At 43.4% G+C, this 13,939-nt stretch overlaps 1 protein-coding gene across 1 annotated transcript in view; it reads right to left on the reverse strand.

Moving 5' to 3' along the window:
• The window catches only part of LOC137320991 (uncharacterized), a 38,414-nt gene extending 25,625 nt beyond the window's left edge, over positions 1 to 12,789 (reverse strand). The window contains exons 1-3 of the mRNA XM_067983072.1: positions 12,629 to 12,789; positions 8,437 to 8,595; positions 3,680 to 3,838 (exon numbers count right to left, since the gene is read on the reverse strand). Of these exons, the coding sequence (XP_067839173.1) occupies positions 3,680 to 3,838; positions 8,437 to 8,581 (304 nt within the window). The 5' untranslated portion in view covers positions 8,582 to 8,595; positions 12,629 to 12,789. The remainder of the gene's footprint in view (positions 1 to 3,679; positions 3,839 to 8,436; positions 8,596 to 12,628) is intronic.
• Between the last annotated feature and the right edge of the window lie 1,150 nt (positions 12,790 to 13,939).

The raw sequence follows: 13,939 nt of genomic DNA on the forward strand, positions 1-13,939 counted from the left end.
GAATGGCAGATGGCATTTAATGTAAGTAGGGTTAATGCTAAACATGTGTATACCATGCTGGGCTCTGAATAGTTGGAAGGAAAAGAGACCTGGGTTTTATAGTGCATGAGTCTCTAAAGGTCTTCATGACCAGTGCCAAGAGGCTATAGCAAAAGCAAATGGAGTATTAGAATGTATAGCTAGGATAGGGTTGCCAACTCTGATTTGACGTAATCCTGGAGAGTTGATCATGATCACATGGCATTTGATCACATGGTACTTGCCCACTGTTTGCAAATGTTATTGCATTTACCCTAGTTGTGTGTCTCAGTATCACCAAGCCTCAAATAAAATATTTGACTTTTTGTTTTGTAGTGAGATGAATAACAAAATTTATAAATCAAAGAAAGAACACAAAAGAATAGAAAGATTTAAAGGTAAGTGTTGTTTAAATAAAAACGACTTCAGTGATGTTTCTATATTAGCGACTGCGATTAGAAACACCAAGTAAATTCCACTGATTCAACAATAAGATCCTAGATATAAGTAATTTCTAACTAAAGTTTTTGTACAATTTTATGAGTTTTTACAATACACAGCAAGTTATAGAAATAATAAATGAAACCAAAACCAAACCTCATTCAATTCATTGACTCCCAGCTTCAGGGAGATGAGGTTCAGTCCTTAGGGAGAAGCACCAAAGCTGCCTGACTCCCATAATAAAAGACATTATACAACAGCGTACATTATAGGCCAACATGAACTCTCCTTCCCTCCAGTCCGTGTTTCTCCCTCCCCTAGTTTGTTTCTCTCTCCCTCCCTCCCCAGTTTGTGTTTCTCCCTCCCCCAGTATGTTTCTCTCTCCCTCCCTCCCCAGTTTGTGTTGCTCCCTCAGGACTCACGGAGTTTCATTGGCCCCGATGTTGCCTTCCTCACAACCAGTAAAGAAGCACTGCATTCCGGATAGCGGGGTGACCAGCAGGGCCCCGACAATGTGGATTGGCTGCATGTCATGATGGCCAGGGTACTGCAGCAGTGTTCAGGTTACCAATCGCCCATTCCGGTAGAATCCTGCCGAAAGCGGGAGGGTTGGGAACCCTAAACTAGGACAATCCAATATAAAACAAAGAGCACCACAGTGTCCTTACATTAGGCCTTGATTAGGCCTCGTCTAGAATAGTGTGTCCAGTTCTGGTCCCCTCAGATGGTGGGAGATATAGAGACCCTGGTAAAGGTTCAGAGGAGACCCACTAGATTAATACCCTGTTTAAAAACCCTCAGATATCATGATATGCTCAGAGAGCTAGGTCTTTTTAACCCTAGAAAAGCATAGATTTCAGGGTGATTTGATCAAAGTATTTAAAATGATGAAGGGACTAGGCTATGTCATCTGAATAGATTATTTAAATTAGGTAGGGAGAACAAGGGGACATGCGCACAGGTTATGTAAGCTTAGAACTAAGTATGATGTCAGGAGATTTGTCTTTCCGCAGATGATCACAGGCCTTTGGAATAAGTTGCCGGCTTGTGCAGTGAGTGTGGATTCACTTCAAACATTCAAAAAGGAGCTGGACAAGTTCCTGTAGGAGGCCGATATTGCTGCTTACAAAAGATAGGTGAGATTTTGGGTGATGTACCTTGTGGTCACTGTTATCTCCTGGAACTCATTTTTGACCATCTTCAGGGATCAGAGAAGAATTTCCCACAATTCTTTTTTCCCTGAATTGGCCTGGGTTTTTTTTTTAACCTGTTTTTTTCCTCTCCCAGCAGATTACATGGTTTCTGGGGTGGGGAGCGTTGAGTGTCATGCTGCTTAGTTGCAACACGACTGTATGGGACAGGCTCGATGGACCAGCTGGTCTTTTTCTGTCTTTTTTTTGTATGTTCCTATATTTGTAATACTGTAAGATTGCAATTGTTTACTGAGCCTTTAAAATTGCTGATTGGTCTGTGCTAACCATGTCACACCACAAACTAATCAGATCCTTACACTGGTCAGAACTAACCATGTGACATCATGAACTAATCACAATTTAGGGATAAAGTTTTCAAGATATTTGAGCTGCCACGATAGTTCCTGTTCCGCTCTCCATTAATTCTCTACCCCTTTACCCACTCTGCCTGGCACCTGCTCCCTCCCAGCCTCGCTATCGGACTTCTGTCTCCCAGACTCACCCTGATCACACTCTGCTCCCTCTGTCTTTGGCCTGCCCTGACTGATCGAGCTGCGAGTCCAAGGCCTCTCTATTGATTAGGCCTGCCTGAAGGGTTTTGATAGAGTAAATAAGGAGAAACTGTTTCCATTGGCAGAAGGGTCAGTAACCAGAGGACACAGATTTAAGGTAATTGGCAAATGAGCCTGAGGTGAGATGAGGAGAAATTGTTTTACCCAGCGAGTTGTTATGATCTGGAATGCGCTGCCTGAAAGGGTGGTGGAAGCAGATTCAATAGTAACTTTCAAAAGGGAATTGGATAAATACTTGAAGGGGAGAACATTTGCAGGGCTATGGGGGAAGAGCAAGGGAGTGGGACTAATTGGTTAGCTCTTTCAAAGAGCCGAATGGTCTCCTTCTGTGCTATAAGGTTCTATGGTTCTATGAAATGTTTCAGTTCCACTCTGATTCCTCCCAGACCTGCCACAAATTCTTCAACTTAAGCTTTGCTCCCACCTTCCCACTCAATACATTTCAGAACAGCCCCACTTCCTGCCATCTCTGTGGGTCTAAGCCTACTCCCACCGTCACCAACCCTGGCTCTGGGAATTAGGGGCTACGGGGAGCGGGCAGGAAATTGGACATGATTTTAGATTTGAGGTTAGGACCAGATCAGCCATGATCTTATTGAATGGCGGAGCAGGCTCGAGGGGCCGATTGGCCTACTCCTGCTCCTATTTCTTATGTTCTTATGTTCTTATGTACCTCACTATGCTGATTCCAAACCTTGATCTGCAAGTTGGAGGCACAGTGAGGTGCTGCAGCAGTTTGCAAGAGCGAGTTTTTAAGTGCATATTTAATTTCAGGACCAGCAAATCGACTGATTTTCTGACCACTGGTCCTCCTGCTTCTAAAAAGTAATGATGTGGAGATGCCGGTGATGGACTGGGGTTGACAATTGTAAACAATTTTACAACACCAAGTTATAGTCCAGCAATTTTATTTTATAGTCCAGCAATTTCCTTCCTCAGGCAAACATTTGCCTGAGGAAGGAGAAAATCTCCGAAAGCTTGTGAATTTAAAATAAAATTGCTGGACTATAACTTGGTGTTGTAAAATTGTTTACAATTCTAAAAAGTAAAGCAGAGGAGCAGCAGGATTTGTACCAAGGAAGTCAGCTAATCTCCTAGTCTCGATATTGACTTAGACTGTGAGCGTGCTCTTCCCCTGACTCAGATGCCAGTAAATTTGTCTTGGCCCCCAAATGCAAACGTTCCACAAAAGATTCCCACCTCCCTGTCTTCTTTCCACATTTGGTTCTCAGGCCCCTGCAATGCTCCATCCTGTACCAGTTTCAAGTCAGGAGCAATGTGTAAAGCTTCTCTGCTGGTATGCAGATTGATACAGGACCTTCAGGGACAGGCGCACAGCTCCTATGTCCTTGGCATAAATGTGGAGCTCTGGCTTAATTGATGTTGACTTATTGTGATGCTGTTCAAACGAAGGAGCCAAGAAAGCTTGGTAACAATGTATTCAGCGGTACTCACCAGCAAACGGGGCTTTTCTGCTGACCAAAGACTCCATGGGCCTGTGATTTAAGATCACTCTGAACTTCCTCAGACTGCCGGTCCATGGTTCACCCTTTTTCCTGGGATCATTCCACACAGGTTTACCGCTGGGAGGGGAAATGTTCCTGAACTGGAATCCTGATTAAAGAAAGTGGAAGAATATCAGTCAGTAAATATAACCATTCATGATTTCACAGGGTATTAATGTGGGGGATATCTCTCAGGGTACATGCTATGGTAGACTCATGACTAAAGTCAGAGCACATGGAGTCAGGGGACAAGTAGCAGAATGGATAGCAAACTGGCTACAAAACAAAAGAGTAGGGGTTAAAGGTAGTTACACAGTAAGTGGCAGTAGGTGGGAAGTTGGGTTCCACAGGGACCACTGTTGTTCACCATTTACATAGATAATTTGGACTCGGGACTCGGAAGTACTGTATCAAAATTTACGGATGACACCAAATTGGGGGGTGTAGTTAATACTGAGGAAGACTGCGACAAAATACAAGACGACATTAACAAACTTTCAGAATGGGAGCGTAAATGGCAAATGAATTTCAATATAGATAAGTATGAGGTGGTGCATTTTGGTAGGAGGAATAGGGAGGCCACATACTCCTTGGAAAATAAGAGTGTAAATGGGGTAGAGGCGCAAAGGGATTTGGGGGACACAGATTCACGAGACATTAAAAGTAGCAATGCAGGTTAACAAAGCCATAAAAAATGCATACAAAGCTCTGGGGTTCTTTTCTAGAGGAATAGAATTCAAAATCTGAGAGGTTATGTTAAACTTATAGAAAACTTAATTAGACCACACTTGGGAGTATTGTGCAAACTTCCATATTACAAAAAAGATATAGAAGCACTGGAGAACATGCAAAAAAGATTTACAATGATGATCCCAGAAATGAGAGGGTACAACTATCAGGAAAGACAGAGCGGGCTGAGGTTCTTTTCTCTAGAAAAGAGAAGACTGAGAGGTGACCTGATAGCAATCGCTAAAATTATGAAGGGGTTTGATAGGGCAGACATAGAGGAGATATTTCCACTTGTGGGGGGTCCAAACTAGCAGCCATAAATATAAAATAGTCACTAATAAATCCAATAAAGAAACTTCTTTACTCAGAGAGTGAAAGAATGTGGAACTCGCTGCTACAAGGAGTGGTTGAGGCGAATAGCATAGATGTATTTAAGCGGAAGCTAGATATGTACATGAGGGAGAAAGAAATTGAAGGAGATGGTGATAGGGTGAGATGAAGTAAGGTGGGAAGAGGCTGGTGTGGAGCATAAATACCGGCACAGACTTGTTGGGCCAAATCGCCTGTTTCTGTCTTGTAAATTCTATGTAATTCTATGAATGGCAACCATTCACCTTTCAAAAGGACCCAGGGAGTCAGTTATTTATTTTTTTGAGGGTGAAACTCCCTCTCTCTGAGATATTTTCTCTCTTTCCTCTTTTTCTCCTTCAATGTCCACCCAAGTTCTCCCCTCCTCTCCTCTCCTGCTCTCCTGAAGGTGTTGTATTTTTGTCACGTCCTTGTGGAATCTTGCCCAGGTGACCATCCTATGTATGGAAGACTAGCCAGGGAGTGTTGGCAGGTGATTTGACTGCAGGCTGTGCATCACAGTTAAGCCTGATATATCCTCACCTGACATCCACACAGACACTTTCCAGCAAACATCACTAGTTAGTGATCTAGAGCAGGAATCCTGGGTGATTTTTCTCCTTCCTAGGCTAGAGACACTGAAGCTTACTGTAGTGCTCTGCTGCCATCCGGGCTGAGATCAGCTAACCGAGCGCAAACCAAGAATCAACCTGCGGCCTTTCTGGTCTGTGTGGCTCAGTTATTCACTATGAGCTATCGATGACTTCCTTCCCCAATCTTTAACCTCCTCTTGTCATTCACTATGACCAGTCTAGAGGGTGGGTGAGCAAGCTACACTGTCAGGAGTGCTGTTAGGAATGGGGCTATTGGTAAAGTCCGCGATTGGGAAGAGGTGAAGCCCGGGGCAGGGGAGGCTTAAGGTATCCTCGTGGGCCAGAAGGAGCACTACCTTTAAAAAGTAAAATTAAAGATAAATATATTTTATATCCTGTGGCCAGGTTGTTGCCTGCAGCCTGCTTTTGCTGATGGGTGTAAGACCCTGCGGGCCTTAGCCTAGCCCTCAGTTAAAATGGCGTGCACGTCCAGCCTAATTCATCAGGATGTGACTTTGCCACTTAAATTAGGCCCACGTTCCTCTGGCAAGTTAAGATGGGGAAGCAGGAACACATCAGGAGCATGACCCAACGCCCCCTCCCCTCTGCCATCTTAACCCCCCACCACCCCCCTCCCTCCCACCATTCAACCCCACCTTTCCCACTGGTTGACAGGATTAAAAACAGGCCTTTAGTCTTAGCAGAGGATTCCAAGTAACAACAGAATAGATTTCCAAAACATTCATAAAGCTTTGACTTCCACTATATAACGATATTTGTAATGAGCATGTTAATGCGTTTGTATGAAATTCCTCTATTCACATTTGTTACTGGTATCACATTTTCAATTCATTAATCTTTTATGTAAATTGGAGATCACAGAGTTAAATATTGAGACCTCTAATGTGACAGAGATCTTAGGTAAAAACATATAATGAAATCTCTTTTTCTGAGAGATTATTTTTAATTTGTCACCATACACATGAAGCCAAACTGATGCTCCAAGCACAGCATTTCTTAAATATGAGTGAAGAGTGAATATGAAATAAAAGATATTTCATACTACTGTATATTCAAACTATAAAATACAAGTATTTCCATGTAACACTTGCTCAAATGGAACAGTATATTATTGCAATTTTAGTTAGACTGTACAGTATCACTGCATCTTAAGTTACGTTAAGTATACTCATATTATAACCATTTTCCATATTCGACAACGTACTGTCTAAGTCTGCTGCCTCCAATTTTCATCAAAGATTAATGAATTGAAATCACATTGTGCCACCAGTAATAAATGTGGTCAGAGGAATTTCATATGATTAGCTTAATATGCTCATCACACATATCATACAGCCCAAAAGTACATTTATCTACATGTATATTATAAAGAAAAGAATAACATATAAAGGAGTGTGTTACAAAGACAGTGATAAATCTTATGGTTCACAATGATCATTCCTCCTCCTCCTCGATCTCCCTTCAGCCTTTGGCATAGTCCTCCTCCAACACCTCTCCTCCGTTATCCAGCTCAGTGGGACTACCCTCGTTTGGTTGCACTCTTACCTATCTGATCTTAATTTCCTGCTCCACATGATTACCTCTGAAATTCCCCATCGATTTATCTTTGGTCCCTTCCTCTTCCTCACCTACATGCTTCCCTTTGGCGACATTATCTACAGACACGTGGTCAGCTTTCACATGTACATTAACAACACCCAGCTCTACCTCTCCTCCCCGACCACCGTCTCAGGTTCACAACCCAGGCGTCCTATTCAATCCTGAGATGAGCCTTCAACTCCATATCTTCTCCATCACAAAGACTGTCTACTTCCACTTCCAAAACATTGCACGGTTTCACCCCTACCACAGCCCGCCTGGTGCTGAAACTCTCATCCATGCCGCTGTCAACTCCAGACTCAACTATTCCAATCCTCCCCTGGACGGCCTTCCATTCTCCATCCTCCGTAAACTTGAGCTCACTGCTGCTTATCCTGCACCAGGTCCCACTCCCGTATCCTATCCTGCACCAGGTCCCACTCACCCATCACTACTGTCCTTGCTGACCTACATTGGCTCCTGGTCCCCCAATGCCTGCAATTTAAAATTCTCATTCTCATGTTTAAGTTCCTTCATGGCCTCACCCCTCCCTCTCTCTTCAACCCTCTCCAGCTCTCCACCCCCTCCTCCCAAACTCTCTGTTCCTCTGACTCTGGCCATTTGTGCATCCCACCACCCCCCCTTCAGTCCACCACTGGTGGCTGTGCCTTCAGCTGGATAAACCCCATGTTCTGGAATTACTTCCCTAAACCCCTCCGCCTCTCCACTTCCCTCTCTTCTTTTAAGGCTGTCATTAAAACCCACCTCTTTAACCAAGCTTTTGGTCACTCTTCCTTATATGTCCTTCTTTGGCTCAATGTCCATTTATTTCTGATTATGCCTCTTTCAAGCACCTTGGAATGTTTTACTATGTTTACGGTACTATATAAATGCAAGTTGTTGTTTGTAAGTTTCTCCAATTTCATTCCCATGGTTCATAATGTCATCTGAACCCTTAATGTGTTATAAGCTTGCAATCCAATTCTTGCTTTCTCTTGTCCTACACATACAGAAAGTAATTCTGTGGAGGAAATAACAACAACTCCCATTTGTATTAAACCTTTAAACATAATAAAATTTTCCAAAGGGCTTCACATAAAAGAGAAAAGACCGGGCATTAGTTGAATTACTGGGATTCGGTATTAGGTGATGGATGAGTGGAACTTAATGCAAAGCAGGATGTGGAAGGTAAAGTTTTGGAAGCACTGGAATTAATGAAGGGTGGATCTTGGGAGGCCAGAAAGGAGTGTGCTCAATGAAAATACATGGGAATTGAACCTAAGTGTGAATTTTCTTGGCTGGAGCGGGGATGAAGCTGGAAAGCAGATTTTTAAGTTGCATTGTAAACCTTTGGATAATCTCCCAAAGTGTTAGGACAATGAGAATTAAACAGTTCTCTGGCAATGAGAAAGTTTTCCATTCTACTAGAGAAACTTACCGGTGGCTGGGCGAATGCGTGATACTGTGTTGATGGGGTAGGGATCTATTGGCCTCATGGACCTGATTGCACATTCTGAGGTCTGGGGCTGTAGAATTCCAGTTATAGCCGCTGACGAGTTATAATATTGAATCTGTGTTGGCATTTTGTTCTTTGGTCCTTGAAAATTAAGAAATAATTAATTGGAAAACTAGGGCACAGAATGAATTTAAACAGCGTTGCTACACACAAGGTAACAGCTTTGTAAAATAAATCTCTTTTCAATTTTTTTTAAAACTCTCCCACTCTACCAAGAGATTTTTCCCCTCTTATTGCTCCTCCTTTTCTAAAGATAGTGGCTCATGTATCATTGTATCACAGTAGTGTCATAGAATGATACAGCACAGAAGGAGGCCGTTCAGCCCATTGTGGCAGTGCCGGCTCTTTAAAAGAGCTATCCAGTTAGTCCCACTTCCCTGCTCTTTCCTCATAGCCCTGTAAATTTTTCCCTTCAGATATTTATCCAATTCCCTTTTGAAAGTTACTATTGAATCTGTTTCCACCACCCTTTCAGGCAGTGCATTCCAGATCATAACAACTCGCTGTGTAAAAAAATGTTTCCTCATGTCGCCTCTGGTTCTTTTGCCAATCACCCTAAATCTGTATCCTTTGGTTACCGACACTTCTGCCACCTTCTATGGCAACTTCTGTTACCTTGAGTAAGTGGCCATTCCTCATTTGTGAACCTAGCCAGTGAGTATTGCCAGACTATTTAACCAAGGTTAGAGCATGAAAGCCAATCCTGATCCTGTTCTCACTATTTATAGCATAACCCTAAACATGCTTTTTATATAAGCATTTAGAATTTCACCATAAATAGTGAACAGCGGAAATCTCCTCCTCCCAAAATGTATTACCTAACACTTATCCATATTAAATCGCCAGCACCTCCCAAACCCGCAAGCTCTACCACCTTGGGCAGCAGGCACGTGGGAACAACGCCACTTGCACGTTCCCCTCCAAGTCACACACCATCCCAACTTGGAAATATATCGCCGTTCCTTCATCGTCGCTGGGTCAAAATCCTGGAACTCTCTAACAGCATTGTGGGAGAACCTTCACCACACGGACTGCAGCGGTTCAAGAAGACGGCTCACCACCACCTTCTCAAGGGCAATTAGGGATGGGCAATAAATGCTGGCCTTGCCAGTGACGCCCACATCCCATGAATGAATTAAAAAAAACCTGTCTGCACGTTCTACTAACCTGTCTATGTCTTCCTGAAGTGTGTGTTTTGTGTGTACTTTTGTTTTGTCAGAAAATGTTACTCCTGTTCCAACATTTCTGTTTTCAAGAAATGCAGTGGAGTTCTCCCCGGAGTCCTGGCCAAAATTAATCCCTCAACTAACACTAAAAACAGAAGTTCTGGTCATTATTACATTGTTGTTTGTGGAGCCTTGCTGTGCACAAGCTGTGCTGTGCTGCCACTTATCCTACATTACACCAGTGACTACACTCCAAAAGTACTTCATTAGCTGTTAAAGCTCTTTGGGACGTTCTGAGGTCGTGAAAGGCATTACATAAATTCAAGTTTTTCTTTCCTTCTATCTCATTTAACTATTCTTTTACTTTCCAAATGGTTATAAAAGCCCTTACAGCTTTAAAAAAAATTGATCCCAGCCTTCAGTAATACTGAATTCTAATAACATATCCTTTATAACGTAAATCAGAAAACAGCATTTTAAGTAATTAGAGTTCATGCATTTAATGAACGAAAGGAAAGGCTTTCTCTTTTAGAGCTTTAATTTGTGAGGACCTCAGGTGCTTAACAATAAAACCCATTGGGTTTTAACTCATCAGTCTGGTTATTCCCAATATCAGCTTCCAGTAGTTCAGCCTGTGCCCCATAGTCTTGTAAATTGAAGTGCCCTTCCCCACTTTTCCCTCCGCCACGTGTTATTTCCTGGAGACTGACAGGACGGCATTTGCAAAAGTCAGAGTGGAGTGTGCAGTGTCAGTGCCTTAGTTTTTCTACGCCTGAAATGAGATTACAGCCACTTACCTCCCTCAGCCGTCTCTCCTGCCCACAAACTTTTTAACCTCCAAATTGGCATTAAACACTACTTGCTGTTTTACCTTGTCCTCTCTCTTATTGTTTTCATCTTTAGTAGTGCACTGGACTATGGCCCTGGACCTTCAAATAGGTTTCTCAATTTGGAAAAAAATCCTTTAACAAAATAGTTTCATAACATCAAGGAGTTTAGAAAAACTTTGCTCTGTGAGACAACTTTTTCCATTCATTTCTATGATACTAGATTTCCCTTTTTCCCCTTCAGTTATCTCCTCTTTTCCATTTTTTTTCTGAAGACATTGACTCATTCTGAGGTACAGTTTCAGAGGTGAAGGCAGCCCTTTGGCAGTCATTTTAAATCATAAACTCTTTATGCGTGAGACTAGAGACTGAGTGCTAGCAGATTATTTACCTTGGGGCAACCACAGCTAAGACAGATCCTGTCCCCCCCCCCCCCCCCCCCCCGCCAACATCCACACACTTTCCAGCAAGGTCACTGATAGCAAACCTGGGCAGGGAACCTTAGCTGATTTTCCCCTCCCCCAGCCCAGAGAGGCTAAGATCAACTGTAGTCCATGCTAATTCCATCCCAGCTGAGAACGCTAACTGAGTACAGATCACAGGGGGAAAAAAGCATCTGGTGTCCCTAGAAACTATATCCAACAATGAATCACCATCGTCAGGAAAGAAAGGGTGAAAAAAGTACAAAGTTCACTCATGATCCTTACAAAAAAAAATATTGCTCACTGGATCCTTCTGTAGAGAATTTGATGAAAATATATCATCCGTTCTGATCGTTGTCCAGTGTATTTCTGTGGTACCAGGAGGGAATAGGATGGGACTGGGCTGTGATGTCCCCTAGGTTCAAATAGTCTGCCTGAAATTCCTTGGCTGTCAATCCCGGTCAGAGTTTGCGGGGTCAGTGAGATGACACCTCATTTGAATGGGGCCGGCAGGCAAAAGTGCTACTTGCAGCACTTTGTAGCCACCACCTAACCCATGCCAGCGGAAATTCTGCCGGCCACCTGCCTGTGGGAGGAGGAGAAGCAGTTGCCCAAGGCCCCACCCCCTCCCACCCCAACTCCAGCAATACTCCGCTTGGTCTCCCAGTGAAATGGCCTGGACACCATCGGTGGAGCACATGTGCGCCCTCGGTAAGGACAAAACACCTCATTTCACTCGACTAAACCAATGGCGCCGCTGATACGCCGGGTACCCATCCAGGGCTAGGAGGGGGAACTCCCAACTTAGGGACTCCCTGCCACGGCTCATTATTTGCCTTCTAAGATGGAATAGAAGTTCTATCCCTTACAGCACAACCTGGAAACTTGCAGAAACAATGGCATCCCAACGTAACTGGGTCTCCATCATTTCTTTGGGGGTTCCATGGTTCGCGCTGAAATTACACCAGTAAAACCTCTGTGGACTCTTGGGACCATTGTGTTTAGAAGAGAAAATCAGAGGAAAAAGAAATACAACCGTCCATCGGAAAGGCTGTGGTGTTGCAGTGTGTTAGAGCACCGAGTTCTGTGGCACAAGTTTGCACCCGCAATCTAATACACGTTGGATGAGCTTCCAACTGGGGCGATACTGATCTGAGCCTGGGCGCTTCCAAGCAGAGAGGAGAGGTCTCCCTGGCACATCTCCTAGAGGCTGGTTTGCAGCTGCAGTGGCAGAGTTCTGCAAGCACTATAGAGTAATAATATCTCACTAGTGAAGCTTTTCTACAGAGCGAAGGATAAAATGGATCCCAGGTTACCTGAGGGCCCACTTTTGTGCACCTCCCAGCAACCAGAGAAACAGCTACACAGGCAAAGGATTGGGACGAGGTCCAGAAACCAGAAAAAGGGGCAAGTATGAAACAAAATAAAAAATACCTTAATAAATAAATTAGTAGCATATAAACATTGGAGCTCTTGGCTCACACAAACCTGTAACGGAAACACAAAGAGTTAGGGTTAACACAAAAACTCTAATTCAGCTCTTGCTATAAAACAAGAACTGAGAGAGACTGAAAGAATGAAACTAAAACATCCAAAAGTGAGGGTGATAAAGAAACAAAAACAGATTAAGGGACCGATCTGTAAAATACAATGGACTAGATAGGAGCCGTCTGTCTACTTGTTAACTTTCAGAGCTTACCTTTAAATCACTATCAACAATAGGGTTCAGATGAAGTCAAGTCTTATCTAATTATCCAGCTGGCCTGGTGTATTTCTGTAAATATTTGATTTAAACAGTAATTATAGGAGTAGCGATGGTCCTTGTGGTCGTGAGTGAGTGAATGATTCGTGGGTTCCCTTTTGCTGAAGTCTGTTTGCTGTCTCCCGGGATCCAGCACTGTGTGTTGTTGAATGATTTTTGTTGCTAAGGAAGCAGTGACAGTAACTGAGGAATTAAGTAGGCGTCATCGCCGTTGCTCTGATATAATTACAAATCTGTTCGAGCAAAGTTAGGACAGTGCCCAGAAAAAAAATTTAAATGAAGACTCGGGAGGATATAAGGACATGTGGCTTTGTTTTTAAGATTCTGGTTATTTCTGGATGCATGGGATGGTCCCAGTGAGACAGGTGGGCGCTCAAACAGGCAAAACAACGGAGTGAGGAGAAGCTTCAGGGAAGGCTGATATTTAATCAGCACCTATGACACTGGGGTTATCCATTCGTGATCTTTGAGAAGGGTGGACTCTCCCCATTGCATTTTAACTCCCAGGGAGATGAATAATCCCAGGAGAAATTCTGTAAAATTCCTTCCCGATTCCCCAGTTCAGCAAAAGCTCCAGGACGCCAATCAAATAATGTGCTTAACATAGGAGATGGGAACTCGATGAAAGCCTCATGTGGCTTTTATTTGGCACTATAAATTGTACGATTTGGGGGGGGGGGGGGGGGTGTAGAAAGCCACTCTTTTGAGTTTTGATTGAGAAACATTCGATTGTGTCTGCTCATCACTGGTGAGTTTTGTATTCCTCCAATGTACACTTCCCATTTTGGGCACCCAGTGTCAGCATCAAGGATTCCCAGGTCAGGTATGGACAGCCAAATGCAGCTTAAAGCTCTTTCTGCTCTGCCATAAAGTACCTCAGCTTGCCATTCTTGAAGTCTCCCTGAGTGAAATTACCACTTTGTGCAGAATGCTGAGCAGCTTTGTGTTGTGAACCTGTGTCCACTAGGAACTGAGTTGAGACTACCCCAAACTCACACTTCATAGTAGATCCCTACAACAGAGAGAGGAGATGTGCAAACCCGGGTCACAGAGGTGAAAGGACAGCCTGCTGTATCACCCAACCCCATAGTTTCAGTACCTGTACATTCCTACAGCACACACCTAGGACTTTGTCACAAAATTAATACAGGATCAATAAGACAAAGTTGTGCTCCTGTTGCACATCGGACACTGGGTCCTGGTAATATGGTGGGTAGAAGGACTTATCAAGGCATATGGATCAAAGGC

Source organism: Heptranchias perlo, chromosome 1 (genome assembly GCF_035084215.1).
Source record: "Heptranchias perlo isolate sHepPer1 chromosome 1, sHepPer1.hap1, whole genome shotgun sequence".
Taxonomy (NCBI): Eukaryota; Metazoa; Chordata; class Chondrichthyes; order Hexanchiformes; family Hexanchidae; genus Heptranchias; species Heptranchias perlo.